The 24,841-nt window shown below is 55.7% G+C and overlaps 9 protein-coding genes across 9 annotated transcripts; 7 read left to right on the top strand and 2 right to left on the bottom strand.

The window, feature by feature from the left end:
- Window positions 1–190: 190 nt before the first annotated feature.
- CCMA1212_001301 (uncharacterized protein) lies at window positions 191–2,673 on the top strand (the record flags this gene model as incomplete). The annotated part of the gene is made up of 4 exons (XM_073698734.1): window positions 191–326; window positions 391–522; window positions 599–1,905; window positions 1,984–2,673. 4 exons carry the CDS (start codon window positions 191–193, stop codon window positions 2,671–2,673), a joined length of 2,265 nt encoding a protein of 754 aa, XP_073563119.1.
- Window positions 2,674–4,364: 1,691 nt separating this feature from the next.
- On the top strand, window positions 4,365–6,285 carry CCMA1212_001300 (Quinate permease; the record flags this gene model as incomplete). The annotated part of the gene is made up of 4 exons (XM_073698733.1): window positions 4,365–4,369; window positions 4,427–4,587; window positions 4,737–5,875; window positions 5,956–6,285. The coding sequence occupies 4 exons, from the start codon at window positions 4,365–4,367 to the stop codon at window positions 6,283–6,285; spliced, it is 1,635 nt and encodes a 544-aa protein (XP_073563118.1).
- A 1,064-nt stretch (window positions 6,286–7,349) lies between these two features.
- On the top strand, window positions 7,350–7,988 carry CCMA1212_001299 (uncharacterized protein; the record flags this gene model as incomplete). Its single annotated transcript, XM_073698732.1, has 1 exon — window positions 7,350–7,988. One exon carries the CDS (start codon window positions 7,350–7,352, stop codon window positions 7,986–7,988), a length of 639 nt encoding a protein of 212 aa, XP_073562764.1.
- Window positions 7,989–8,119: 131 nt separating this feature from the next.
- On the top strand, window positions 8,120–8,791 carry CCMA1212_001298 (uncharacterized protein; the record flags this gene model as incomplete). Its single annotated transcript, XM_073698731.1, has 1 exon — window positions 8,120–8,791. The coding sequence occupies one exon, from the start codon at window positions 8,120–8,122 to the stop codon at window positions 8,789–8,791; it is 672 nt and encodes a 223-aa protein (XP_073562763.1).
- A 496-nt stretch (window positions 8,792–9,287) lies between these two features.
- On the bottom strand, window positions 9,288–12,532 carry CCMA1212_001297 (uncharacterized protein; the record flags this gene model as incomplete). Its single annotated transcript, XM_073698730.1, has 3 exons — window positions 11,644–12,532; window positions 11,146–11,579; window positions 9,288–10,449 (listed from the first exon to the last, which is right to left on the bottom strand). The coding sequence occupies exons 1-3, from the start codon at window positions 12,487–12,489 to the stop codon at window positions 9,288–9,290; spliced, it is 2,442 nt and encodes an 813-aa protein (XP_073562770.1). The 5' UTR covers window positions 12,490–12,532.
- A 1,738-nt stretch (window positions 12,533–14,270) lies between these two features.
- On the top strand, window positions 14,271–14,963 carry CCMA1212_001296 (uncharacterized protein; the record flags this gene model as incomplete). The annotated part of the gene is made up of 1 exon (XM_073698729.1): window positions 14,271–14,963. The coding sequence occupies one exon, from the start codon at window positions 14,271–14,273 to the stop codon at window positions 14,961–14,963; it is 693 nt and encodes a 230-aa protein (XP_073562769.1).
- Window positions 14,964–15,816: 853 nt separating this feature from the next.
- Window positions 15,817–17,466, top strand: CCMA1212_001295 (putative metabolite transport protein; the record flags this gene model as incomplete). The annotated part of the gene is made up of 2 exons (XM_073698728.1): window positions 15,817–15,900; window positions 16,060–17,466. The coding sequence occupies 2 exons, from the start codon at window positions 15,817–15,819 to the stop codon at window positions 17,464–17,466; spliced, it is 1,491 nt and encodes a 496-aa protein (XP_073562772.1).
- A 595-nt stretch (window positions 17,467–18,061) lies between these two features.
- CCMA1212_001294 (40S ribosomal protein S24-B) lies at window positions 18,062–18,920 on the bottom strand (the record flags this gene model as incomplete). Its single annotated transcript, XM_073698727.1, has 3 exons — window positions 18,062–18,141; window positions 18,188–18,486; window positions 18,838–18,920. 3 exons carry the CDS (start codon window positions 18,918–18,920, stop codon window positions 18,062–18,064), a joined length of 462 nt encoding a protein of 153 aa, XP_073562771.1.
- Window positions 18,921–19,426: 506 nt separating this feature from the next.
- Window positions 19,427–20,507, top strand: CCMA1212_001293 (Protein-lysine N-methyltransferase EFM3; the record flags this gene model as incomplete). Its single annotated transcript, XM_073698726.1, has 2 exons — window positions 19,427–19,671; window positions 19,740–20,507. Exons 1-2 carry the CDS (start codon window positions 19,429–19,431, stop codon window positions 20,505–20,507), a joined length of 1,011 nt encoding a protein of 336 aa, XP_073562766.1. The 5' UTR covers window positions 19,427–19,428.
- Window positions 20,508–24,841: the final 4,334 nt, after the last annotated feature.

The following is a 24,841-nucleotide window of genomic DNA, read 5'->3' as shown; positions in this document are numbered from 1 at the left end:
TCAAGATAGATATATACCTGATGTACAAGCACATGCTTCTCCTTTGGTCTGAGTGATACCCCCAACCAGCGTCCAGCGTCTAGAGAACCACAACACTTAAGAGTTGTGTCGTGGCCCTAATCACTTCAATCTTTATTTGGGGTTAATATTTCTTGTTCAGCGTTTTGTTTCTTTGTGTCTGTTAGAAGTCATGGGTTGGTTATCACGTCTCTCCGCTGTCGCGGCCCTGGCAACAACAGCCTTGGCTGCAGAGGCCTCAACCTCATCCAAATCCTCTACGGCTGCCGAGCCATGTGCGCAAATTGCCAAGTTGGTCAAAGCAGGGGGTAAGTCCGGAGTCAAGCCAGTAGACTCGTGTGATACATACTTTGTCTAACATCTTTATTGCAGCTCCAAGCTTCTCCAGTCAGCTTGCAGTCGCCTGTCTGCAGTCTACGCCATTCAAGTCCGACCTGGCAGTCAGCTTCGTCGACGAGGTCAGGAAGTATCTTGAGTGGCATTCCACTACCGAGATCCTGAGAAGTAAGGCTTTGTGTCTCTCTCTCTCTCTCTCACCTCTTTCCCATCAATGAGCCGCGTTCTGACTTGAGTCTACCAGATCCACCACCAGGCGCTCTCTCTGCCACAGTCGACCTGTTTGGCGGGCTCGCCAATATCCGCGACAGGGCGTCTGCGAATCTGTATAAATCACAGTACGACTTCGACGCGGATCTTTTCCACCTCCTCAGCTTCGCAAACGACGGCCATCTCGTCATCGTGCCTTGCTCACTCGTTTTCAACTTCCGGAGCGCGGTGAGGTTGGCTTCGCTTTCCAGCAATGGAATAGAAGTTCCTCGTCTATACACATTGGGTGATGGCAAGCTTCTTGCCCAAGGCAACAAGGACGTCTCCCCCGTGACGCTCATCAACGGAGTCGGTGCCGAGGCGTTTACCGAACAGTTCTCCGAGACAATCGGTCTCCAGGACCCCGACGCCCGATACAATTACATGATGACCAACGTGCCAATTGCCCGTGATGGCAACGAGGCACCCGGAGGCTATTCGGCGTTCCCCACGTTTCCCGGAATGCACGACTTCAACCTTACATATGCCAACGGAACCCAGCAGAGCATCCCGCTCACTGCAGATGTCAGCTCAAGGCTCGGCACTGACTTCACTTTCCAGACTGGCGATGAGCTGTGGGATGCCGCCTGCAAGCCCAAGCCAGCCTCATCGGATGACTCCAGCCAGAAGAAGCGAGCAGACTCAAGTTCAAGCGCAAAGGAGAAGCCAGCCCCGGAAACGTATCCCAAGCCCATCGTCAAGGACCCCTTCAACCTGATCATTGGGTACTTGCCCGACGACAAGGGGCTAGAGGACGTTGCTGTCTTGACGGTGCCCACGTTTGAGACGCAAGACCTGGCATCCGGAATCCCGACAAACGAGATTGCTAACTTTGCCCTTGAGGCTCAAGACTTTGTCCTAAAGGCCGTTGCCGCCGGCAAGTCAAAGATCATCATCGACGTGACCAACAACGGCGGTGGAGTCGTCGCCTCTGGCTTCGGCCTCGTCAGCGTCTTCTTCCCCAACATGACCATCTTCTCGGCCACCCGATTCCGCTCCACTCCGGGAACGCAGTTCCTCGTCGAGACCATCAGCCGCTTTCCAGGCTCTGCAGCGGACCCCGACCTCGCCCAGTCCGGCTACTTTGTGCCCGGTCTTGTCAAGCCAGACCAGAAGTCCACCTTCGACTCTGCCGAGGACTTCCTGGGCCCGTTTGATGTTCTCGGCGTTCCCTCCACTGCGATTGTGGCCGAGAACAACTTTGCCCTAACGAACGAGACACTCAACCCCATCAACATCTATGGCCAGGGAGGGATCCTCAACGGCACCACTCCGCCGTTTGCGCCCGAGAACATTGTCATTGTAAGCCTCTCCCTTTCCATCTTTTGCGCACCTGAGTTGCATCACCGCCTTTACTGACAAGCCGTTTCTCTCGTTTAGCTCACTGACGGCCGGTGCTCGTCGACTTGCACCATCTTCGTCAACCACATGATCCCCTACGGCGTCCGCGTCGTCACCACCGGAGGCCGGCCCCAGGCCGGCCCCATGCAAGGCATCGGCGGCGTCAAGGGCGCCCAGGTGCTCGCCTTCTCCGATATCGCGGGAGCCTTCGTTGCCGCCCAGACCCTGGTCCAGAACGCCACCGATTCAAAGAAGCCGCTCTTCACCGACAAGGAGATGTCTGTCTTCTCGCCCTACATCCCTCTCCAACTTGAGGACCTGCCGCTGAGGCTCACAGGCGGGTCGGTCAACTTCCGCAACGCCTTCTCGCCCTTTGACGACCAAACTCCCACCCAATTCGTCTACCAGGCGGCCGACTGCCGCCTGTTCTACACGGCCGAGGCGCTCATCAAGCCCGAGTCCCTCTGGGTGAACGTCGCCGACTCCATCTGGGGCGACGCCGACTGCGTCTTCACGAGCGCGCCCCGAAAGGCCATCAAGTCCGCCGGCACCAAGACTGATTCATCAAAGGCCGCCGCCACTTCTGCCGTCTCGGGGTCGACAGACGAGAGCGACGAGGTTGAGCAGGACGATACGGAGGCATCCGCTCCCAAGAAGAAGAAGACCAAGGCGCCGGCTCACAAGGCGCTTGGCTTGCTGTTGGCCATGGCAGAGGGCCTGCGCGGATAAAAACATTAATTGATCATCTTTTTTCATGATAGAAAGGACGCCCGCATACATGAAGACTGGGCCTGTACATAGACATACATAGTTTGGGATATACCACTTTGATTTATCGTTTCATCCGATTTACCACCCATTGTCCACCTGGAACTGTCCATGCCCACTCAACGTCGATAGGTAGACTCAGCTGATGATACCCAGCTTGGGCAGGAACTTGGACTGCGGGAACATCTGATAATATCTCCAAGACCATTGCACTCCTCATGCAGTCAATTTTCCCCCGCGGGGACAAATGACCGTTGGTCGATGAGGTCGTTGTGTGTCGTTGCGCAAGGCCGATCAGCAACCAACAGAGTTCAAAGTTTAATTGAAAGTGACAAGATTAAACGGTTGCTTTTTGATAGATTGCTTCCAAGTCAAAGCAGAAACCCCCACCTCAGTTCCTCAGGCAGCGCGTGGCAAGGAATCCTAGGTAGTATATCACCGCCTCCGACTTCTCCCCCAAGGCGGCTTGCCACTCCTTCACGCTTCGGGCTAGCCTTGAGATATCTGCAATCGTATCAAAGCTCACATTTCAAAGTTTGCGAGGATACCCAAGATGATAACTGCGAAGACCAAAGAGAGAAACGGTGAACGGTAATCACGAGCTTTGCCTGCCCTAGGGGAGAGCTGCCCATTTTCACGAACCCCAGCACCATCTCAGCTGGATTCAGCATGTGCTTGAGTGACATCGAATGCGACCCCAGCCATGCGAAATCGTCCATTGTGGAAGCTAACCGAGTCCGAAGCGTGAGCGCATCAGAACGGGGAAGTGTTCCGCTGCCTCGGGGGCCAGGGGAGGAAGACGAGCCCAATTGCACTTGGATGGCCACCCTCCCTCCCATCCGTCCAAACCCTGTCTCGGCGCTTGGTGGTTCGTCGTAACCGTCTTGCTCTTTCCATAGGAAGAACATCATCCTCCTATGATATGAAACATTCAATCATCCAAAGGAAAAAGAAGGAAAGAATCACACGCACGGAGCACAGTCCATCGATGATGCCACAAACAACATTCCAGAATATAGCCAAATCACAACTCTCCCCCCGATTGGCGGGAAATCCCTCCCAGCAGCCACCGGCATTTCGGCAACTCAGCCAAGAACCCCCACACAAATCTCGGGTTGTTCTCCAGCGAGGCCACGGCCGTCTTTCGCCCAGGGTGGTTCACTAACACGGGAAAGTCAGTCTCGCTCCCTTCAAGAACCTTTTGCCGAAGATACACGCCCAAGCAGGCCAAAAGAGAGCCAACTTTTAGAGCCGGACCGAGTGCGGGGAGTCCCAGCTTGCCTGCTGCGGGGGAGCTACTTCTCTGTTGCTTGTTGGGTTCGGTGCTTGTCGCTAACCCGGCGGCCAACTCCACGATGTCCCACTCCCCCAAACCAACTTCATCCTATCCCCGGACTAACAGGCCTTGGGGGGAATGGAGGGCCCGTCTGGGGTTGACCAAGGCCGAGAGGGCATCGGAATGCGAAGAACACAAGGGGCAGCAAATCATGGGGACAGACAGCCCTGTTCAGCATGGTGTTTACTATCCACCTCTAGTGAACCAACCGGTGCACAGCTCCGGACGAATGACTGCGAGCACACCCTCAATATGGAGGATCGGCCTGGCCTGATTGGGGTGTGTTGCTCACTTCCTAACAGGAAAGCAAGGAACGATGGGGTAGCTCAAGGTAGCAACAGGATGGAGAGCTCTCGATTCGTAAGGGTATATATGAAGTACGACGGGTCCTCTCCTTGAGCTCCAGTCTTCTTCTTGTTGGAAGACGGAGCGTCTGAAGCGGTATCGTCTGGTTGTTGAGACGCCCAAGATGCGCTTCTTCAAGAATTATCGCGTGTACATCCTCACGTCGGTGGCCTATCTAGGCTCACTGCTGTTTGGTATGTTTCCCTTCCTTCTCCTTCTTCATTATCAGAGTGTCACGATACGAGGCTTCTTCATCGCTCTCATCTTCTGGAGTGCCATCACCATGTCTTACTCCAGTCTCCTCGCTATGAGGTCGATGCACAAGCTAACATCTTCGTTCAAGGCTATGACACGGGTGTCATGGGCAGCGTGCTCGCCCTCAAGAGCTTCAAACAAGACTTTGGCCTCCCCACCGACTCAGGCGGCTTCGCATCCGCCGAAAACGCCCACGTCTCGTCCAACGTCGTCTCCCTCCTGACGGCCGGCTGCTTCTTCGGCGCCATCACGGCCGCCTTCGTCAACGAGCGCATCGGCCGCCGCTACGCGCTCATGCTCTTCGTCTCCATCTTCCTCGTCGGCGCCGCGATCCAGACCAGCGCCTCGCACAGCATCGGCCAGATCTACGGCGGCCGCGTCATCGCCGGCTTCGGCGTCGGCGGCATGTCGTCCATCACGCCCGTCTTCGTGAGCGAGAACTGCCCGCCGGCCACGCGCGGCCGCGTCGCCGGCCTGTTCCAGGAGTTCCTCGTCATCGGCAGCACCTTTGCCTACTGGCTCGACTACGGCGTGTCGCTGCACATCAAGCCGGGCACCAAGCAGTGGCGCGTGCCCGTGGCCATCCAGATGATTCCCGGCGGCCTCATGTTCTGCGGCCTGCTCTTCCTCAAGGAGTCGCCGCGGTGGCTGATGAAGAAGCAGCGCCACGAGGAGGCCCTGCGGTCTCTGGCGTACATCCGCAACGACCATCCGGACAGCCCCGAGGTGCAGAAGGAGTTGGCCGAGATCCGGGCTTCGATCGAGGAGGAGCTGGCCATGACCGAGGGCGTCACCTGGAGGGAGTGCCTGAAGAAGGGCAACTGGAACCGGTTCGCGCTGGCGTTTGCCATCATGTTCTGGCAGCAGTTTACGGGGACCAACAGCATCGGCTACTACGCGCCCCAGATCTTCGAGACGGTGGGCATCAGCAGCACCAACTCGTCGCTGTTTGCGACGGGCGTGTACGGCACCGTCAAGGTTGTCGCCACGGGCCTGTTCCTGATCCTGGGCATCGACCGCTGGGGCCGCAAGAAGAGTCTGATTGGAGGCTCCATCTGGATGGCCAGCATGATGTTCATCATCGGCGCCGTGCTGGCGACGCATCCGCCCAACCCGGACAGCTCCAAGGTCTCGCAGGCGTCGATTGCCATGGTGGTGATGATTTACCTGTACGTGATTGGATACTCTGCGTCCTGGGGGCCGACGCCCTGGGTGTATGTGTCTGAGGTGAGTCGAGATGAAGATGCTCCTGTCCCATGTCGTTATCACCAACCCCGTCCAACTGCTAACCAACGCTTCCCACTCAGATCTTCCCTACGCGCCTCCGCGAGTACGGCGTCGGTCTCGCCGCCTCGACGCAGTGGCTCTTCAACTTTGTCATCACCGAGGTCACGCCCGCGGCCGTCAACCACATCGGGTGGCGCACCTTCATCATGTTTGGCTGCTTCTGCATCGGCATGTGCCTGTTTGTCATCTTCTTCATCAGGGAGACCAAGGGCCTCACGCTCGAGGACATGGACGTGCTGTTTGGCGTCGTCAGCGAGGACCAGCGGCAGGCGGACGTGGAGCATGTGCTGAACAAGGGCGTTGAGCTGGAGCATGTCGAGCGTGAGGTGCCCGCCGACAAGGCTGTGTGATGATGATGCCCATATGGCGATGATGATGAAGTCGAGTAGTAGTATCCACGAAGGAGAAAATCGTCACATCTTGTTGCTCTGCTGTGGTCAGTTAACATGTCGTGTGCAATGCAACGATTGAGGTGCTCGCAGTGGAGAGTCGTCCGTGTCAGTGACGCCAGCTTATTCTCCCACTTTTCCTCCTCCAGAATGCACGTTCATGTAAGATGCCTTGACATAGCGAAAGAGTCTCCGCCAGCTTGAAACTCATATGATATTTTCTATTCCCCTGTGTCCATCCTCCTTGCTTACGTCCACTGCCGTCATTGCGCTCTTTCAGACCGTGCTGCTCTCTTTTTGCAAATTTTGTCGATTCAAGGATCCTTTTCCCCTCATGCCTCGACATTCTCTTCTCCCCAGTTCTGTAAGGTGTTACGCATGCTCACAAGCATTGATTGTAACCATACATGAATGAATGCAAGGTAACACAACTCTGAGCGTCTCCAAACAGCTGCATGTACCTCGTGGGTAACAAAGTCGGGAGAGAGAAAAAGACACCGATCTTGTCTGTTCCTCCTTTTACTGCGTTAATAACTCGTGCATCCCAACCATTTTCCAATCCCGCATGCATGAACAATCAACGAAGAGGACGACAAACGACAAAACAGCATCTTGACGATTCAACTGTGTTAGCGAGTCTTGTTAGCGAGTACTTTGTCCCTGTAGGTTCTATTCAGCTCGGCCGTCGTCGTCAACCTCCTGACGCTGTCATCTGTCATATCCCATCTCGTCTATCGTCTGCCCATGTTTCCCGTCTTCACGCACAGCTGCATACAAATTTCCCGGCAATTACTGTACAAAGACGCAGCAAACCGCCAAGTCGCCGCCATGAGTCGTACGAGCTGCCAGATCTGCCCCCTTCGCTAACCCGGAAGGAACCCATCTGAAAGCCACCAAAATTAAGCGCCGCTTATCGCCCATCGATCCTCGCAACGAACCGGCTTCCTATACCCAAAACAAGGCCCCCCCACGACCCGATCCAATAGTGCAGGCCTCCTTTATTACTAGAGAGTATAAAGGGCACCATGGCGGCTCTCTTCAGCCCGGCGTCCCTCAACCTGCCGCGACCAGCCACCCGAGACCGAGACCGAGATCGCGACCGTGACCGCGACCGTGATCGAGACCGTGACCGAGACCATCGCCTCGACCCGTCGTCGCTGTCCGCCGTCCGCAGCAGCAGCAAGGAGCGCAAGGCGTCCTTCTCCTCCCTCAAGGCGTCGCTGCCGGGCTCGCGAAGGCGCAACGCTGCCAACGCCAACGCCGCCGCTGCTGCCGACGTCGCTGCGCCTGCGCTGCCGGATCTCGCCCACGCCTTCGCAAAGATCGTGACCAAGGACGGCGGCGTCCACGGCCACCGAGACAAGGAAAAGGACAAGGAGAACACCAAAGGAGAGGAGAGAGCCGCGGACGCCGACAGGGACAGGGACAGGCGAGACGCCACCGACGGCCCTCGCGCGCCGGCCAGCCCCCCGGATCCCATCACCGTGTCGCGGACGGGCACCGCCAACGCCATGGCACCGCCCGCAACGCCCGTCGAGGCGCGCCCGGGCATGAGCAGCACCATGTGGGCGCTGGCGCAGGGCGAGGCACATGTGCTGCACCAGCAGATGACGGAGACGGCCCAGAAGCGCGTGTCAACGCTCGACTATCTGCGGAAAGCGTGAGTTCTTGCTCTGCCCTCGCCTTCGTCGAGTGACAAACGTCAAGCTGATTAAACGGGCGTTCCCTCAACAGCCACGAAGGCCGTGTCTACTGGTTCAACACATATCTCTTCGACAAGCCCGACCTCTCCCGCATGCCCAGCTTCGACCCGCGCAAGCTCTCGCGCAAGGCCACCAACTACCTGCTCCTCGGCCTCTCCATCCCCACGATCCACGACCTGTACTCGTCCACGCCGCTCGAGTTCCTCCGCTGCCTCAACGCCCTGCTGGCCGAGTTCGACTCCTTCCAGACGCTGCACGGCGACTCCTCCACCGCCGCCCTGACGCGCGCCCGCATCCCCAACATGTTCCGCCGCCCGGGAGCCAAGACCCGCCGCTCCGCGTCCGCCGACGTCGGCATGGACGACTCCTCGGCGGCCTTTGGCCACAACTCGCCCACCGCCGGCTCGACGAACACGGGGCCCGCGCCCGCCGTCATGAACTTTGCCGCCTCCGAGTCCGAGCTGCTGCCCGGCGAGGAGTACACGTACCTGCTGACGCCGTCGCTGCCCTTTGACCCGGACTTCTTCGAGACGTTTGCCACGCTGTGCGACGTCCTGATCGACTGCTACACGCGCTTCCTGGCCATGGTGCCGTCGCCGCGGGAGTGCTCTGCGCCCATTGCCGAGCTCTTCACCAAGGCGGATGCCAAGATCCGCAAGATTATCGTGCAGGGCGTCGTCAAGGACTTTGAGGACCATAGCAGGGCGCATGCAAAGTCTGAGGTGGCGGGGATAGGCAAGCTTGTCCTCGGGGGGTTGATGTGAGGCATCTACCCGGCGGTGGCTGCTTGATTGGACTCATTTGTGGCTTTGTTTGTTTCTTTCCAAGCTCTGTTTGCATGGGATTTGTGCGATTACTGGAATTATGAAGTTGGGCGGTTATTTGGGACTCATTACCGTCGACTCTGAAGCGTGTTGAGACATGAAATTACTTGGAGTATGAAATTACTTGGAGTTCACGGCGCAGAGCAACTGTGTGGGATACCTCAAGTTGACGGGAAACCTGCTTGAAGGTGTGCATCTACTGCTGTATACATTGCATGGTTGCAGAGGTAATCGGACAAGACAAAGCTAGTATGCATTACATACATGATGGCCTCACTTACAGATTGTGAATGGGCGTCAGGCCGCTGTGAGACTGGGGTCTATTAGGTCTGGTATTCAAGCGCACGCCCTTCATATATACACATATCGTACATTATACAATCTACAAGGCTTGCTCGTCATCTCTCATCGTCCACCTCGTTCTATCCTTTCGCCCTCACTTCTTGGCCTTGGCCTCCTCCTCCATAACCAGCATCTCAACCTCCTTACCCACAAGCCACTCCCTCGCCGCCTCCATGATCCTATCCAGCGTCTCTCCCCCCTCCAGCACATCCGGCAAGTTGTGCACGTCCAACCCGGCCCGGTGATCCGTGCACCTGTCCTGGTTGTAGTTGTACGTCCGGATCTTGTCCCCGCGCGTAATCTGCGCCTGCGAGAGCACGCTGCTCCTCAGCCGCGCCGCCTCCTCCTCGCGCTGCTCCGCGCGCTGGCTGGCGATGCGCGACCGCAGCATCTTCCACGCGTCCTCGCGGTTGCGCTGCTGCGACCGGTGGTCCTGCATCGACACCGTCGTGCCCGTCGGGACGTGCGTCATGCGGATGGCAGATTCCGTCTTGTTGACGTGCTGCCCGCCTGCGCCCCTGGCCCGCATCGTCTCGATCTTGACGTCCTGCGGGTTGATGTAGAAGTCGCTCTCCGGATCGTCGACGTCGACATTGTCGCCTCCGGTGCCGCCTTCGGGGAACGACGGCAGAACCCAGACCGCAACGGCGCTCGTGTGCACGCGGCCCTTGCTCTCGGTGCTCGGAATCCGCTGCACGCGGTGCATGCCTGCCTCTCCGCGGAACAAGTCGTAGGCGCCCTCGTCCTGGATCTCGAGAATGGCTTCCTGCACGGGCTGCTCCCCTGACGATGAAGACTGGTCGCCTGCTGCCTCGGCCATTTCGTACTTGAGCACGTTGGCCCTGTATCCTCGCCGCGCGCACAGCGCCTTGTACATCTTGAACAGCGTATCGGTAAAGTATCGCCCCTCGAGCCCTCCGGGCCCTGGTCGAAACTCCACCATGCACGGCAGATGGGCAAAGGCATGTTTCGGCGTCAGGCTTTCCTTGAGCTTCTTCTCCAACAGATCGAGTTTGGCGCGTTCGCCTTCGAGTTCGTCTCGAGCAATGGACGCGAGATCGGGGTCCTGGTCGGGGTCTTGTGCCATCGACGTGAGTTCCAAGATTGACGATTGCGCCGTTTCCCAGTCTCGCAGGGCAGAGGCTACGCGGCCTAACTCGCCGGCGCGCTTCGCTTTCGCGGCATCGAAGGAGCTGTTGAGGCTCTTCTGGAGGTCGTCGTGCTCTGCAGAGAGCGATTGGGCGCGGCGGAGGAGGCTCGGGGCCAGCGAAGAGGAAGCGGAAGAGACATCTGAAGTGCGTACAAGTCAGCTAAAGGGTCCCATTCGTCCTTGGGCAGAAGGGGCTTTACCACTGGAGGAGAATCGAACAATCTGCAGCTTATGGGACTGTCGCAGAGCTCTGACGCAGCTGCGGCAGATCCAAGGCGCTGACATTGTCCGTAGTAGTTGTTGGTTCCAAGTTGGTGAATGCAAAGCCCGGAATTTTCCTGAAGATGGCGGGGCAGTCAGTTTGCCATCCAGTTTTGCTGGAGGACTCTACACCGTCAACGTGCTATATGTGCCTCAATCGAAGTATAGTATTCTACGTCGTTTCAATGATCAAATATTCGTCTCAATTCCATCTGGGATCATATTATGTTCTCGTAACGAATTACTGCTGGAGTGTTCGTGATGCTGGATGTATTATTGATCTATTAATATCGATATCGATAGTGGGGTCCAAGATATGATAACGCCGTCCAGTGTAAGCAAGCAGCCCATCTACCTTATTCTATATGCTTTTCTCTTCCCTTTATTACCTCCTCCTCATCCTCCTTTTAGTGGTTCATCAGCCATCGCGCAGTGTCATTACTCGGGAGAGCTACACTGCTCCTCCTCCTTCTCCCTTGCAAGCTCCCGCTTGCTCGCCCATCTCGCCGCAATAAGAAATAATGCCCCAATAACGAGGCACACTCCTGCCCAGATCTGCGCCCCGATATAGCTTCCATGAGCCACCACGACCAGCTTTCCGGCCAATGGCGGCCCTGTCAGCGATGCCACGCTGATGATTGAAAATATCATGCCGATTCGCACGCCGCTCTTGCTCAGGTCCTTGGTCAGCCCGGCCGTGGTTGCAGGGAACATGCCCTGGATGCCGGCGCCAAAGTAGCCAAAGAAGATGACCCAGATATAGTCGCCAGTGATGGAGTTAACGCCCGACCACGCAAAGATGCAAACGGCTGCCGCGAGGATCGTGGGGATGAAGACGTTGACGGCGCCGAAGAATCTGTCGGCCAGAAACGCTGGTATCAGTCGTCCCGGAATGCCAACGGCGTTGATAATCATGAGCATGTTGAACGACGTTGACTGAGAGCCGCCGAGCCGATCGATGGAAAACGCGCGTGCCTGGTGACTCCTGTTAGAAACGACGCACGAGAGAACAAGGCGAAGAAAGGAGGAAGAAGCTCACGTAAAAGTAAGCAAAGTAGGTGGCCCAGAGCGTGATGAACATGCTGATTGCAAACAGGACATATGTCATCTCCCTGAAAGCACCCCAGTCTACCAGAGGACCGGCCTTCCGCGGAGGCAACCTCGGCCTCACCAGCAGGACAATGATGACGCTGCTCACCAGGACCACCAACCCCATTGCTCGCACCGTCCAGCGGAATCCAACCTGGGGGATCAGCTGCTGCGCAATCAAGGGGAAGATGACGCCGCCCGTTCCACCACCACAAGCCGCCGCCGACAGGGCCAGTGTCCTCTTCTTGGAGAAGTACGTCGTCATGTTGGCGATGGTTGGCGCAAACACCAGCCCGCAGCCCAAGCCCTGACACAGTCCCTGCGAGAGAAACAGCTGCCAGTACGTTGTCGCGACACTCGTTGTGAAGATGCCGACTAGCTGCATGATGAACCCGGAGATCAGACAAGGTCTGTAGTATCCGGCGTCAAACGCTCGTCCGGTGAACGTGCCGATGACGAACAGCAGACACGTCTGGATGCTGCCGATCCAAGACACGGATGAGGGCTCTAGGTTGAGTTCCTGCATGTAGTATGGCTGGAAGATGCCGAAGCTGATGATGTAGCCCCAGGTGGTGAACACGACGAGGTGACCAGCGACGATCTGGAGCCACGCCCTGAGGCCGCCATCTGGTGGAGGCCCTATTGTGATGGCAGCATCTGTGGGTTGTGCTTCGACTGAGCGTATTGATTGAGGGCTGTGAGTTGTCGTTTCTGTCTTTGATTCATAGGCGACGTCGTCGGTGGAAGACACTTCGGTCGATGATGGGCCTGTCGTGGCCGGCTGTGTAAGTCCCATGGTGAGACGCGTGCTCTCTCTTTCACTTCCTTCGCTCTCTAGCCTTTGGCACTAGTCGGCATTCACCAGCTTCGAATGGCACCCGAGTGGAAGTATCAGAGCAAAAGAAGATATTCTATTACTGATGCGCGTTCTTGTCTGACGACAGGTATTTGGGAGCCGTTGTTCCCTCGAGAATATGCCGATGTCGCTGTGAGAATCCCAGCCATGTAAAGAGAAAGAAAGGCAGATATAGCAGTATGGCCTGAGCGGGTAGATGAAGCGCTCACGGCAACTTTCTCGACAAAGTCGACAACTATCAGGATACAAGAAGACGCCGATTCCAGGTCACACCATGCAATTGAAGATAAGGCAAGGAGGAGGGTTGCTTTCCGGAGTACGGGGCAGGGTAGTCATATATCAGGATGGGCATAATGGATGCAGGCCGATATCCGATCGTGTTGGATTTGCCTACGGTTGTATGTGGAGCCCCCGTTACTCGGCTTTCGTCGTCCGCTGCTCCAGTTTTCCAGCAGGGAGAATCTGGACTCTGTTGATGCCGGTGAGGATGTTGATCAGGTGAGTCATCAATTTTTTTTTTTTTTTACTGAAGTCCACCTGTTGAAGAAGGGATCATGTCGAAGAGCAGGATGTCATAGTGTCCAGTTGCAAAAAGCGGCATCTCCTCATCCCTACGACAGTCTATGTAGAAAGGTTGATGACAAGGCTCCATGTACAAGGAGGTCAATGGTAAGGCGCGCAGCTAACTTGCAAGTTTTACAAGAGTGTGGATACAGCTGCAGTCGTGCCGTTCCTACGGAGTATCAGCAGCCGAGTCGCAATGTTCTTCACATAACAAAATTGAAAAGTTCTTTTCCTTTTTGCGGCAAGCCAGGTCGAGGCTGATGGGTATAAACGGGGTATAAGTCTCGCAAAAGGATTGGCGGAGGAACAAGTCCGTCTTTATGAAAACTAGGTAGTAAACACCATTAGCAAATCGTCGTCTTCCGAACCCCCATCTACGGAGTATGGTGGATGCAGCTTCGGTTTAAAAGTGTGAGCTTGTTCTTGTTACGTACTGTCTGTGGGCCGCACAGGCCGCATCTCGCCGCCGGCAAATCGGGCATTGGCCTCCGCCGTGAGAATGCGAGGGCCGGTCAACGGAGATGGTCGCCCAACGTCGTCGGGTGAACAATCAAGCGTATCAGGATTCGTTATTTAAGCAGTAAAGAATACAAGCTTGAAAGGTAAGTCTATTCACTTGGCGGCTCCAGTCCTGCCTCGATTCTTGATTCATGTAAAAGGAGGTCGTTATGGGACGAGAGCGTGGTGACCAGCTGAGCTACCTTGGCCAGAGACTTGCCTTTGCTTACAAATGCAGCTCCAGATCCTGCATCACAGGAACCTCGCTTTCTATCGGTTTCGGATCGGGCCGTTGAAGAAGATATCGTGCCAATTGAGTAAAAGAGGTTTGATTAAGGGCTTTACCATGGATTCGAGATTCGGTATTGTTCCCAGAATGGGGAGGCCACAGGCGCCAGTACGAAATGCGCTTGGTGGCTTGAAAATTGGAGTTGTGTGCCGTGGTCAAACCTAGGGCGTGTTTTCTCATTAGACCAAAAGTGTCAATATCGGAACTCTTCGAGTCAGAGCTGAAGGGGTCTTGATTGCTTGTTTTGGGTGACTATCGAACGCGGGTTCAAGGGTATAAACTGTCTATTTCAGCATTTTGCAGAGAACGAACAAGTCAACAACTCGACAATCCAGCAGTCAACTCCCGATCAACAAGATCAGCAGTCAAGATGGTTTACACACTCTACATCGGCAACAAGCGCTACTCGTCGTGGTCGATGCGCCCCTGGGTCCTCCTCAAGGCGCTCGACATCCCCTTTGACGAGAAGCTTCACTTCTTCAGCGCCGACCTGCCCAAGCAGCGCCGCGAGTTCCTCACCATCTCGCCCTCCGGCAAGGTGCCCTGCCTCGTCGACAGCGAGGCCGGCGCCGTCGTCTTCGACTCGCTCGCCATCGCCGAGTACATCGCCGAGGAGTTCCCCGCCGCGTGGCCCAAGGACAAGATCGCGCGGGCGTTTGCCCGGAGTGCCGCGGCGGAGATGCACTCGAGCTTCGGCGCGGTCCGCAACGAGTGCTCCATGAACGTCGCCCTGCGCATTGAGCTGGGCGTCCCGAGCGAGGCTCTTCAAAAGGACATTGATCGCCTGGCGGAGCTCTTCACCGAGGGCATCGCCAAGTTTGGCGGCCCGTGGCTCGCCGGCAGGGAATTTAGTGTTGCGGACGCCTTTTACGCGCCGATTGCGTCGAGGTTCAAGACGTTTGGGGTGCGGCTGCCGGGGGCGGCGGGAGAGTACATTGACCGGCTGTATGAGCATCCTGCTGTGCAGGCGTGGGTCGAGGGGGGCATTGTCGAGCCGATTCTGGAGCGTCTTGAGGAGGATAGCATTCGAGGGAGGAGGGTGTTGAAGAACTTGGGTGAGTAACAGGGCCCTGATCTTCTGGGATCGTGACGATGATTAACTGGGATTAGGAGACTCTGCTTGAGAGCATTGATGGCTTGAACAGCAGACATGGCGAGGATATCGGCTGTTGGATATAGCATTTGAGTTACTTTGGCATCTGAGATGTGTCGGTTCACATATATCGTGATATAAACCAAGCAGTTTGCGTTGATGATTCATTTACAATAGAAGTCTGAGCAAGTGTTAACTCGTCTTACATGCAACCACACTCGATACATGTGACAGCCTTTGAGTCAACTGCCAATCTTGGGCATCCTTGGCCAAATCACCTAATAAAAAAAATAACAAAAAGAAAGACAATAGCATCAATTTTTGTTCATCCAAAAGCAATGACGAGATGAATGAGCATATCAAATGGATGCGACATGATGGAGGCTCCTGGACTTGGCCAACTCGTAGGGTAGGCGGCGTATCGGAATCAAGCAACTCGGATGTCATACAAAGCATCACGTTACTCGACTTACACCACCACTGCAGGGCAACAGATAAGAACCAATTGTGGCCCAACCACGATCACGGAACAGAGAGATGCAAGTTCTCGGGATGTAATCAACGATAGGGATCTCATTCGAGTATTCAGCATTCATTTGCCATGTCATCAATCAACCGAAATCAGCATCCAATCCCCTAGCCCAACCTCAGACCCCTGGAACTTACCGCCTCCCCTCCCCACCCACAGCGGCTACAGCACATGGCGATAAGGTACCTTTTAGGGCCAGCTGACGCAACTGATCTTCACTTCAGCTCCAGTCCAGCTTCACAGCTTCGGCATCGACCTTCCAACTCCAGGTCCAGCTCCTGCAAATTCGCAACCATGGCGGGCCAAGGAGTAACGCCGTATCTCATCACACTCATCGCCATCTCGACTCTTGGGTCTCTCCAGTTCGGCTTCCATTTGGTACGTCCTTGTCGCATCCATTCACCGCCGTTGCTCTGCCCTTCATCCCATCGAGACAAGCTGTAGTCTGAGCTTCACTGTCAGGCTTCGCCTACAGATCTGCCCAACTGTGCACCTCTACAGATGCATCATTGAGAATCCATCGACTGACCAGCGCAGGCCGAGCTCAACGCCCCCCAGGACGTCATCACCTGCCACCGCAAATCCGTCTCGACCGTCGCCCGCATCGCCCGCTTCCTCACGTCCGTCCACGACGCCCACGATGCCGTCGACGACTGCATCCCCATGGACGAGGCCGCCTTCGCCACCGTCTCGTCCATCTTCACCGTCGGCGGCCTCATCGGCGCCCTGGCCGCCGGTCCCTTCTCCTCCCGCCGCGGCCGCCTGCTCGCCATGCGCGCGACGGCCCTCCTCTTCATCGCCGGCTCCACCATCGAGTCCGTCGCCCACAGCGTCCTCGTCATGGCCTTGGGCCGCTTCCTGTCCGGCATTGGGGCCGGCGCGGCCACTGTCATTGTGCCGCTCTACATCAGCGAAGTCTGCCCACCCGACCGCAGGGGCTTCTTCGGCTTCATGACGCAGATATCCATCAACGTCGGAATCCTCATCACCCAGACGTCGGGCTTCTTCCTCAGCTACGGAAGTGCCTGGCGGTGGAACCTGGGCATCGGGGCCTTCATCGCTGCGGCGCAAGGCCTTGGGCTGATGATTGTCCCGGAGAGCCCTGCCTGGCTCGCTGCTCACGATGACGTGGCTGGTGCAAACAAGACACTGCAGAGGATCCGTGGCCACGCCGTTGATGCAAGTGAGGAGAGAGAAGGCTGGGGCCGAGATGCTTCAGGCGCCGCCGAGGAGGAACGGGGCCTCCTCGCCCAGGACGCAGACGCCGACGACGTGCCTCCGCCCAACGCCACGTCGGCCAAGAACGAGCCCGTTCACCTCGGCTTCCTACAGGTCGTCCGAGACCCCAACACGCGGCCCGTCATCATCGCCCTCGTCGGCATCATGTTCGTGCAGCAGCTGTGCGGCATCAACTCCGTCATCATGTACTCAGTCTCCCTGCTCGCCGACCTGCTGCCCATTTCCTCTGCGCTGCTCAGCATCCTCGTCTCGCTGGTGAACCTGGTCACGACCGTTGCCTGCTCCCCGTTGCCAGACCGACTGGGACGCAAGGCGTGTCTCATCATGTCCATTGTAGGCCAGGGCAGCAGCGCCCTTGTGCTGGCCCTGTCCATCGTCTTTGGCTTCAAGGTCGTGTCAGCCTTTGCCGTGCTCTTCTTCGTCGCCTTCTTTGCCGTGGGCCTGGGCCCTGTGCCGTTTATTCTGGCGTCGGAGCTGGTCGGCCAGGAAGCCGTTGGAGCAACGCAGAGCTGGTGCTTGGGAGCCAACTACGTGGCTACCTTCCTGGTGGCGCAGTTCTTCCCCATCGTCAACAAGGCCCTCAACTCTTGGCTGGGCGGCCAGGGCTGGGTGTACTTTATCTTTGCTGGCCTGGCTGCCCTTTCGTTTGTGTTTGTGACTTGGTCGTTTAGGTCTCTGCGTTTTCATGGTGCTACCGGTAACTGAAGTGACTTGAGCCTGACCGTAAACACCTGGATGAACTGCTATGGCGTTTGTACCTTGAACAAGGTTGTCTCTCGTGCGAGCCGCGTTTTTGACGTATTAGATCTCTTGAGTCCAGGAATTGCAGGCGTGCAATCAGGGGTTGGATCCAGGAGTTGGTCAGCCATGGTGGAAAGACACATGCTACGCCTCATAGTCCGAACATCATTTGATAACATGATTCGTGCTTCTCTTCGTTGCTTCATTGAATTGCCCATGATCATCACCAGAATTTTCACCCAAGCCAAAGAAATGCAATGTTGGACCGAAACCCGAAAACACCGTTGATTTCATGCTAGTGTATCGAAGGCACACGCACACCCACGGGGAGGGGGCTGAGCCATCAATCCCCTTTCCCAGCCATTTCTAGAGGAATTTTTTTTTCATCGGCAAAAGACCAGAGAAGAATATTTTCCATTCTTCTATCCACCCATGCCGTGAGAGAGAGAGGTAAAAAGAATCCGCGGCACTGTCGCAACACGATGGCCCCAGTACCACAAAGAAGCGCGCCCACAATTTCCACCAGCAAGCCCCAACAAGATGAGTGAGAGCGTTGCGTTTATTTCTCCTTCTTCGCCTTGGCACCCTTGACCTTTGCCGTGCCGCGCAGGGTCTTTTGTCGGTTCTTGCGCTGCTTGCCTGTATTCCGGAAAACGCCAAGTCAGTAAAACAAAATCGCACACACAAGTATAGGCTGGCAGCAGTTTGCGCTGCTGGCCGTGGATAGAGGACGTACGCTGCTGTCTGCTGGGACGCTCGGGCTTGGTGGCGAGTCCGACCCGGATCAGGCGGTACTTGGGCTCGAACTTCTTGAGGGCCTCGGGGGAGTCGTAGATGAGGGCGAAGCCGGTGGTCTTGCCGCCACCGAACTGGGTGCGCAGGCCGAAGACCTGGACCTGCTCCTTCTGGGCCTTGTACAGGCTGGCGAGCTTCTCGCTCAGCTCGGTCTTGGAGATGTTGGGACGACCGGGGTGGAGGATGTCACTATGCATTCACAATCAGTCTCTTTGCTCCCTTGGCTCCTCTCACGACATGATTTGAAATCGAGAGACCACGTGTGCGTAGTTGTCGCCGTCATTCTTCCATCCGCCTTGTCATTCCTCTATCCATTCGAATCCAGTCCAATCGAGATGCCGTTTCCAATTTTGTGAAACGTGTTGTCTGTGCGGTAATCACGGCGAAGAGGCGTTGCGTTTCCTTGCAACCGAAATATTGTTTGTCGATACTCGATGGATGATTCCGTACGGATGAATCTCGTGGATAGAGGATATGACAGAGGCGGCGGATCGAATACTAGGCGACGAGGAGGCAAAGCAAGAGGGAGTCAAAACTCACACCACCATCTGCTTGCGGCCAAGCAGCGGGTTGCGGATGAACTTGCGAGTTCGCAGGGTAACGGGAGCGTCGTTATCCGCCATGGTTGCTGTGCTGGATTGTCTCTGTGGAAAAAGTGAGCGAAGGGGGAGAGACTTCGGCGGTTTGGCGTCGTTGCTTCAGTCGTGGGAGAAAGGGCTCGCCGCAAATGTGAAAAACCGGGGCTGCGAAAATTCCGAGCCACCAGTCGTGTCGCTTAGGCTGGGTCCCAAGCCCTAAGGATGTGTGCGCGTTAGGTAAGCGGAGCCCACATTGGCTGGGAAAATTCCCAGGGCGGTTTGGATGAGGTCACGTGGGCGAGGATAATGTTCGGATGAAGTGGCCTTGCTGCTATTTTTGCAGATTGGAAGACTCCGCTCCCGCCAGCCAATGAGCTGCGCAGGATGATTTTGAAGCCTCTCCACCAGTTTTACATGCTGGAGCATCACCATGTTTCTTTGGAGAGGTTTGATGTTTGTCGCGAGGAAAGATGGGATGAACCACGAAAACAAAAGAAATTAGTGGTTTATTCTTCACACCTTGTCACATGCAGATGCGTGTTCACATTCAGTCATGGAAGCTTCTGTGCAGAAGCAAGTCGACCGCTTCTGCCGCCAATATCTCCAATTGGAGCAGACGCTGAACTATCCCGAGCCTCAACACATCAGACGCTCCGATGTCCAAGATGCCATCTATCACAGGCTCTTTGCCGAGGATTCTCTTCCTGCAGGAGCTCCTCCGCTGAGATACCAATTGAGAGTGCTCAAAGAGCTCATCTCCCGCATCGAGGCCAGCATAGAAGACTGGGATGAGCATGTAAGTTGTGTCACCCCCTTGCTGCACTCTTACTTGAAACTGTTATCCCTCTCTAACCTACGGAGCAGGGAGTGTCCGACGGCCTCATGTCGTCCCTCTCTGTCTTATTCTCCACGCCGGCCCCCAATGAGGACGATGCCGTGCAGCAAAAGTACGCTGTTGTCTATCACCTCGCATCGTTGCCAGGTCACGAGGCTCACATCGACCTCTTTGAGAATCGCGCCCTCATCGCTGCTGGCGGCACTACTGGGCTGAGGACCTGGGAGGCAGCACTGCACCTGGGGCAGCTTCTCTGCCATGATCCCAGCCTTGTCTCGGGCAAACGAGTCCTAGAGCTCGGGGCGGGAACCGGGTATCTTTCCATCTTGTGCGTCAAGTACCTGGGGGCGACGCATGTCATAGCATCCGATGGCTCCGACGATGTCATCAACAACCTGCCTGAGAACCTCTGCCTGAATCAAATCCAGGACTCGAGCGCCATACGTCCCATGGATCTCAAGTGGGGGCATGCACTCGGAGGAACTGAAGAGAAGCGGTGGAATGGCGGCAGTCCGCTCGATGTTGTGCTCGGGGCCGACATCACATACGACCCGAGCATAATCCCGGATCTTGTCGGCACCCTCCTGGACCTCTTTGGCCTGTACCCTCATGTTGAGGTCATCATTGCGGCGACGCAGCGGAATCTGCAGACGTTCCGGGTGTTTTTGGAACGGTGTCAGAGAGAGGGGTTGAAGGTGGAAGATGTCTCGTTTGAGATACCGCCGCGAGATCAACAGGAAGGGCCATTCTACAACGACCAAGTAGCCATCAGGATCTGTAAAGTATCCAAGTCATGACACCTAAATGTCATCAATTGATCGGTTGGGATGCCTCAATATGCTTTGCCAGGTAAGGATCAACGAGGTCCGAGTGGTGAGCATGCTTCGATGTAAACTTCGTCGTTTCGAACTCAATCGATCATTATCCATCATCACCAGCCATCAACCACCATTGGCTTGACGCCGACACCAGTGAGGCGAAAAATGACACAGCTCTGTGGAAATCGCCTCCTTTCTTTGCTCACACCATCCGAGAACCGCAATGACTTCGCCAAGGAAAAGGCGGCGTCGACCTGGTTTAAAGCTTCAGGGTAGGGAATGGTGATGGCGTCAAGACTATTCAGCTACAGTATGGCTTCAGGGGACAAGGTAGCTTTTGTGGCGCCTGGGGAATGCTAGCCACAATCATCACTGGCTTGCCGTTGGCCTGACGCCGTCCTGAGCCTCTGGGAATTGTGGCTGTTGCCATCAGACGATCCTGACGACGGAATGGAAGCACATCCCAAGCTGTTGGATGTCCGGGGATTTGCATTCGCAGTGTAATTCCATGTCCAATCATGCACCCAATCCCTATCAAAAGCCAGAGTGCGCAGATAGATCACGATCCCTTTGCGATAGCTGACGTCACGTAAAGCAGCGTGACCGTCTTCTCATGTTTCCTCCTCTCCAACAGCCTAGACCCTGGTCCCGGCCGGAGCTATTCCCCCTCGACCAATGCATGTTAGGCCAAGTCGGCAGATGAAGTCATGCCCAGGACAGCAACAGAAGTCTGGGGAAGTCAGACACAGCCGGGGAGGAACAAGGTTACGGGTGAGACGAATACTCTACAAGGGGGAAGGGGACGAAACTCAATCCGGCTACAGTAGCTTGTACAGTCCGAGTACTGGATGAACTGGAGATTTTGAGTAAGCGGCCTAGAATTTGCAAGAATCTTACGTTTGGTGGCATGTCCATCACTCGAGTATGGAAACCTTCCATTCCACGGCTTGTTGCCAAGCTGCGGGGGAAACGGGGGAAAAGAAGGGACAAAAAAAAACAAAAGCGCCACCAACGGGGAGCCGGCGAGCGAATGGGATCAGGAAGCGATAGCCTGGGGACCGGTTGTTGAGGCGTCTATGGAGTCGTTTCCTCTGTGTCATCCCCTTTTCGTGATCGGGTCTCTTTGCAGGTCTGTAATATCTCAGACGGAAGCAAAGACGCATTTCAGATGGCGTGAGCTGTACGAGCACACGGTTTGCATGAGCGGGGGAGCCGGTGGTTGGGGAAAGGGAGGGGAAAGGGGAATAGATTGGGCCCGCGTGCAGAGTTGCAGCCTCCGGAAGACCCTGGTTCGGAAGTCGACGATGTTTGGTACAAGTACTCCGTACGAAATTTCGAATAAGAAGGACTGACTTGAGACTGGGCACATTGAGAACAAGCGTGAGGAGCACCCTCTGCTCCGTAAAGCCGCAGCAGTCCTGCAGGTTTCCAAAGGTCCATCTCAATGAGCAGATTGATCGATTTTGCCCCTCCTCGTGCAGAATGTGGTCGGGTGGCCGTAGCACAGCGATGCTGAGAGAAGTTTCAAGCAGTCAAGTTATTACGAGACACAATAACGAAAAACGGAAGAGAGAAAATAAAAAAAGAACAAAAAAAGCGGTCCAGCTTGCGTGTCGTTGATGAAATCTTGTGGCGTTTATTAGCGAACCCACGCTGGCCTGAGACGATCTTTGATCGGCAAAGAAGCGTCACAGAGTCAAGAGTGAACGTGACCGCCAAACGGACCAGGTTGAAGAAACTCCTCTTCATGGAGACTGAAAACCCCAGGAGGCCGGGAAGGGGCCGGTCACCGCAAGTATGCACGGAGTACAAACGACAACGGACGTTGAGGCAGCAACGTGGTTTGACGGGACGAGATAACAGCGGACCTCTTGAGCCGCCCCTAGTTCGCCTGCTGCGTTGGCCAATCGAGAGGGCATCGAGAGAGGGGAGATGCACTGCAACACTCCGCGTTGTGAGGAGCATTCGTTTGCTCGGAGGTTATCATTCATCTTTCGTCTCCCTGTGCGGATCGCTAGCCGATGGTCCCGTGAGGTGAAATGCACCTGCATACACGATCCGGAGTACATGGATGGCACTGATTTCCGTACGACGGCTGTTCTTTCATCGAGCTTCTCCGTGGTGGGCTGAGCTGAGAGGCGAAAAGCTCATGTAGGATTCCGTTCGCTAACGACATCTGCATTGCTACGCTGCAAACAGGATGCCCAGTTCCGGCCCAAAGCCTTCACCGGTGTTGCTGTGTGTGCCGCGACAAAAGGTTGTTTGTTACTCATATGAGACGAGTCAACCCTCACTGCAACTCTGTCTCGGTGCCCAATATTCGGATGCGTTCTAGACCGGATGCCGAGAGAAGAAAGACGAAAAAAAGTTACTGTAACCTCACCTTTGGGCTCTTTTTGCTGAATCCTGCCGCCGCTTTGGGTCTTGTACCCAGTGATCGGCCGTGGGTTGTGGAAATGATGGTCAGGGGGGGCATTGATGATAGTTGCATCAGCACTCATTTTTTTTTTTCGCTGGGTGACAAGCTTGGGAGTAACCGCCGATCAGTTGCGGATCACGAGGCGTAAATAGAAGGTGTCTGTAACGCTGATGGCTGATCACTGACTAGAAACGGCGCGGACGTGGGATGTCTATGATACGGAGACTGAGAGGCTCTGGAAACACAAGCTTTGAACGCATCGAGGCTTATCTCTTGTCGTGCTGAGCTCCATAATACTCTGTACACCGGTTTTTACGGGTCATGTAAGGGAGATGCGATTCAAGATACAAGTAGCGTCAGATAATCCCGCGGCGCCCATTGTCAGCCAGTCGATTCATGCCCATGGCTTGCCGTTATCTCAGGCCTTCAACTCACTCGCCGGAAAAGGGGGGGTGGTAAGGCAAACGGCACAGGGCGCTTCGCTATCTCTGGCGCAAATTGCAGCATTCAGCCCAATGGACTCAGCATTTCAGCTCGGCCCAGGCTGATGTTAGAATTTTGCTTTCGACAGACACACACGCAGGTCTCGAAACTCAATCAAGCTGGATTCATTGGCACACACTCCGTGTCGCCGCTCAGCAACGCCGAACTGTATGTACAAGACACAGACAGAGACACGGACAGGCGGACTGGACGAGGACAAACCGGCGCCATGCTGGGCGACGCAATGTTGCATGGGCTGATTGCGGCCCCGGCGATTGGAATTCAAGAAGAGAACAGGGCGAAGCCTCGTGACCTGCTGTCGAGGTTGATCGCACAAGATTGCTTCCGCTCCGAGCTGCGTCTGTGTTTGGCTGAGGCGGTGACAGCTGCTGTGCTCGTACATGTAACTTGGTGGTTCAGAATGCTGCCTCGTCCACCCTCTCTTGGTGAGTAAACCGCAAAAAGAAACCAGTAAACAGTAACAACAGCACACCGAGAAAGCAGGGCATGCTCACAAACAAGAATTGATCAACAAGACCCCCCAAAAATCAATGTGAGATCCCTGCTGTCGAGAACCACCGCATCCCAGGCCCACCATCCCGGCCACCCCCGAGCAAAGAACAGGAGCCATCCATCGCAACGTGCAGCAGCGCCATCGTCCAACTCGCCCGCAGCCAATCTGTGACCTATCGGTACTGCATGTACTCCGTATGGTACGGTAAAAAGTCCCAGCAGAAGGACTTCAACAAGCTAAAGCAAGCAGGGGCCCCGTATCGCATCCAAGGATCAGAAAGCCAAGTTTTGCCAGCAGAGGCCGGTTCGCCACCCGCCGCGTCGCCATTGGAGGAGACGGAGCCTCTGTAGCAACTCGACGCCTTCTGGTAGGCTGTGGTTTTGCCTCCGCAGAAGCTTATACTTTGGCTAGCGATGATGCTACTGTATGCGTTGGAAGACTAGAGATACCGTATCGTAACCGAAGGGCAAGCTATCATCCAGTAATACACCGTCTGAATAAGAGAAACCAAAGAGCGTTCCCTTTTGGATTGTACTCCGTACGAGAGCATTCACTTATCCCCTTCCTCACCTCAACCGAAACCCCCCTTCTTTGGCGCCCAAATGCATGCTACAGCAGCAAAATAGATTGTCGGGCCCCGGCGCAGCAAAAGCTTGAGGCCTGGCCGACGAAAAAACGGCCATCCTGGACCAGAAGGGCATCCGAAGCAGAAACCCCCCCTCCCTTCCTTCAGCTTCGCCTTCACGGAGCTCAGCCCGAGGTTCTCATTGGCCGGTTGGCGCCCTTGCAAAGGTTGCAACAGCCAACCCATGCTCATGCTGCCGAGCGATTATGTAGTTGCAAGGACTTGGCACCACAAAGCCAAGGCAAGGTAAGCTTTGCTCTGCCGTTGCCAGC

The sequence above is a fragment of the Trichoderma ghanense genome (assembly GCF_004382785.1).
Source record: "Trichoderma ghanense strain CCMA-1212 chromosome Unknown scaffold_0, whole genome shotgun sequence".
NCBI classification, from domain to species: Eukaryota; Fungi; Ascomycota; class Sordariomycetes; order Hypocreales; family Hypocreaceae; genus Trichoderma; species Trichoderma ghanense.
The sequence above is the reverse complement of the archived record's forward strand: the minus strand, read 5'-3'. Positions and strand labels throughout refer to the sequence as shown.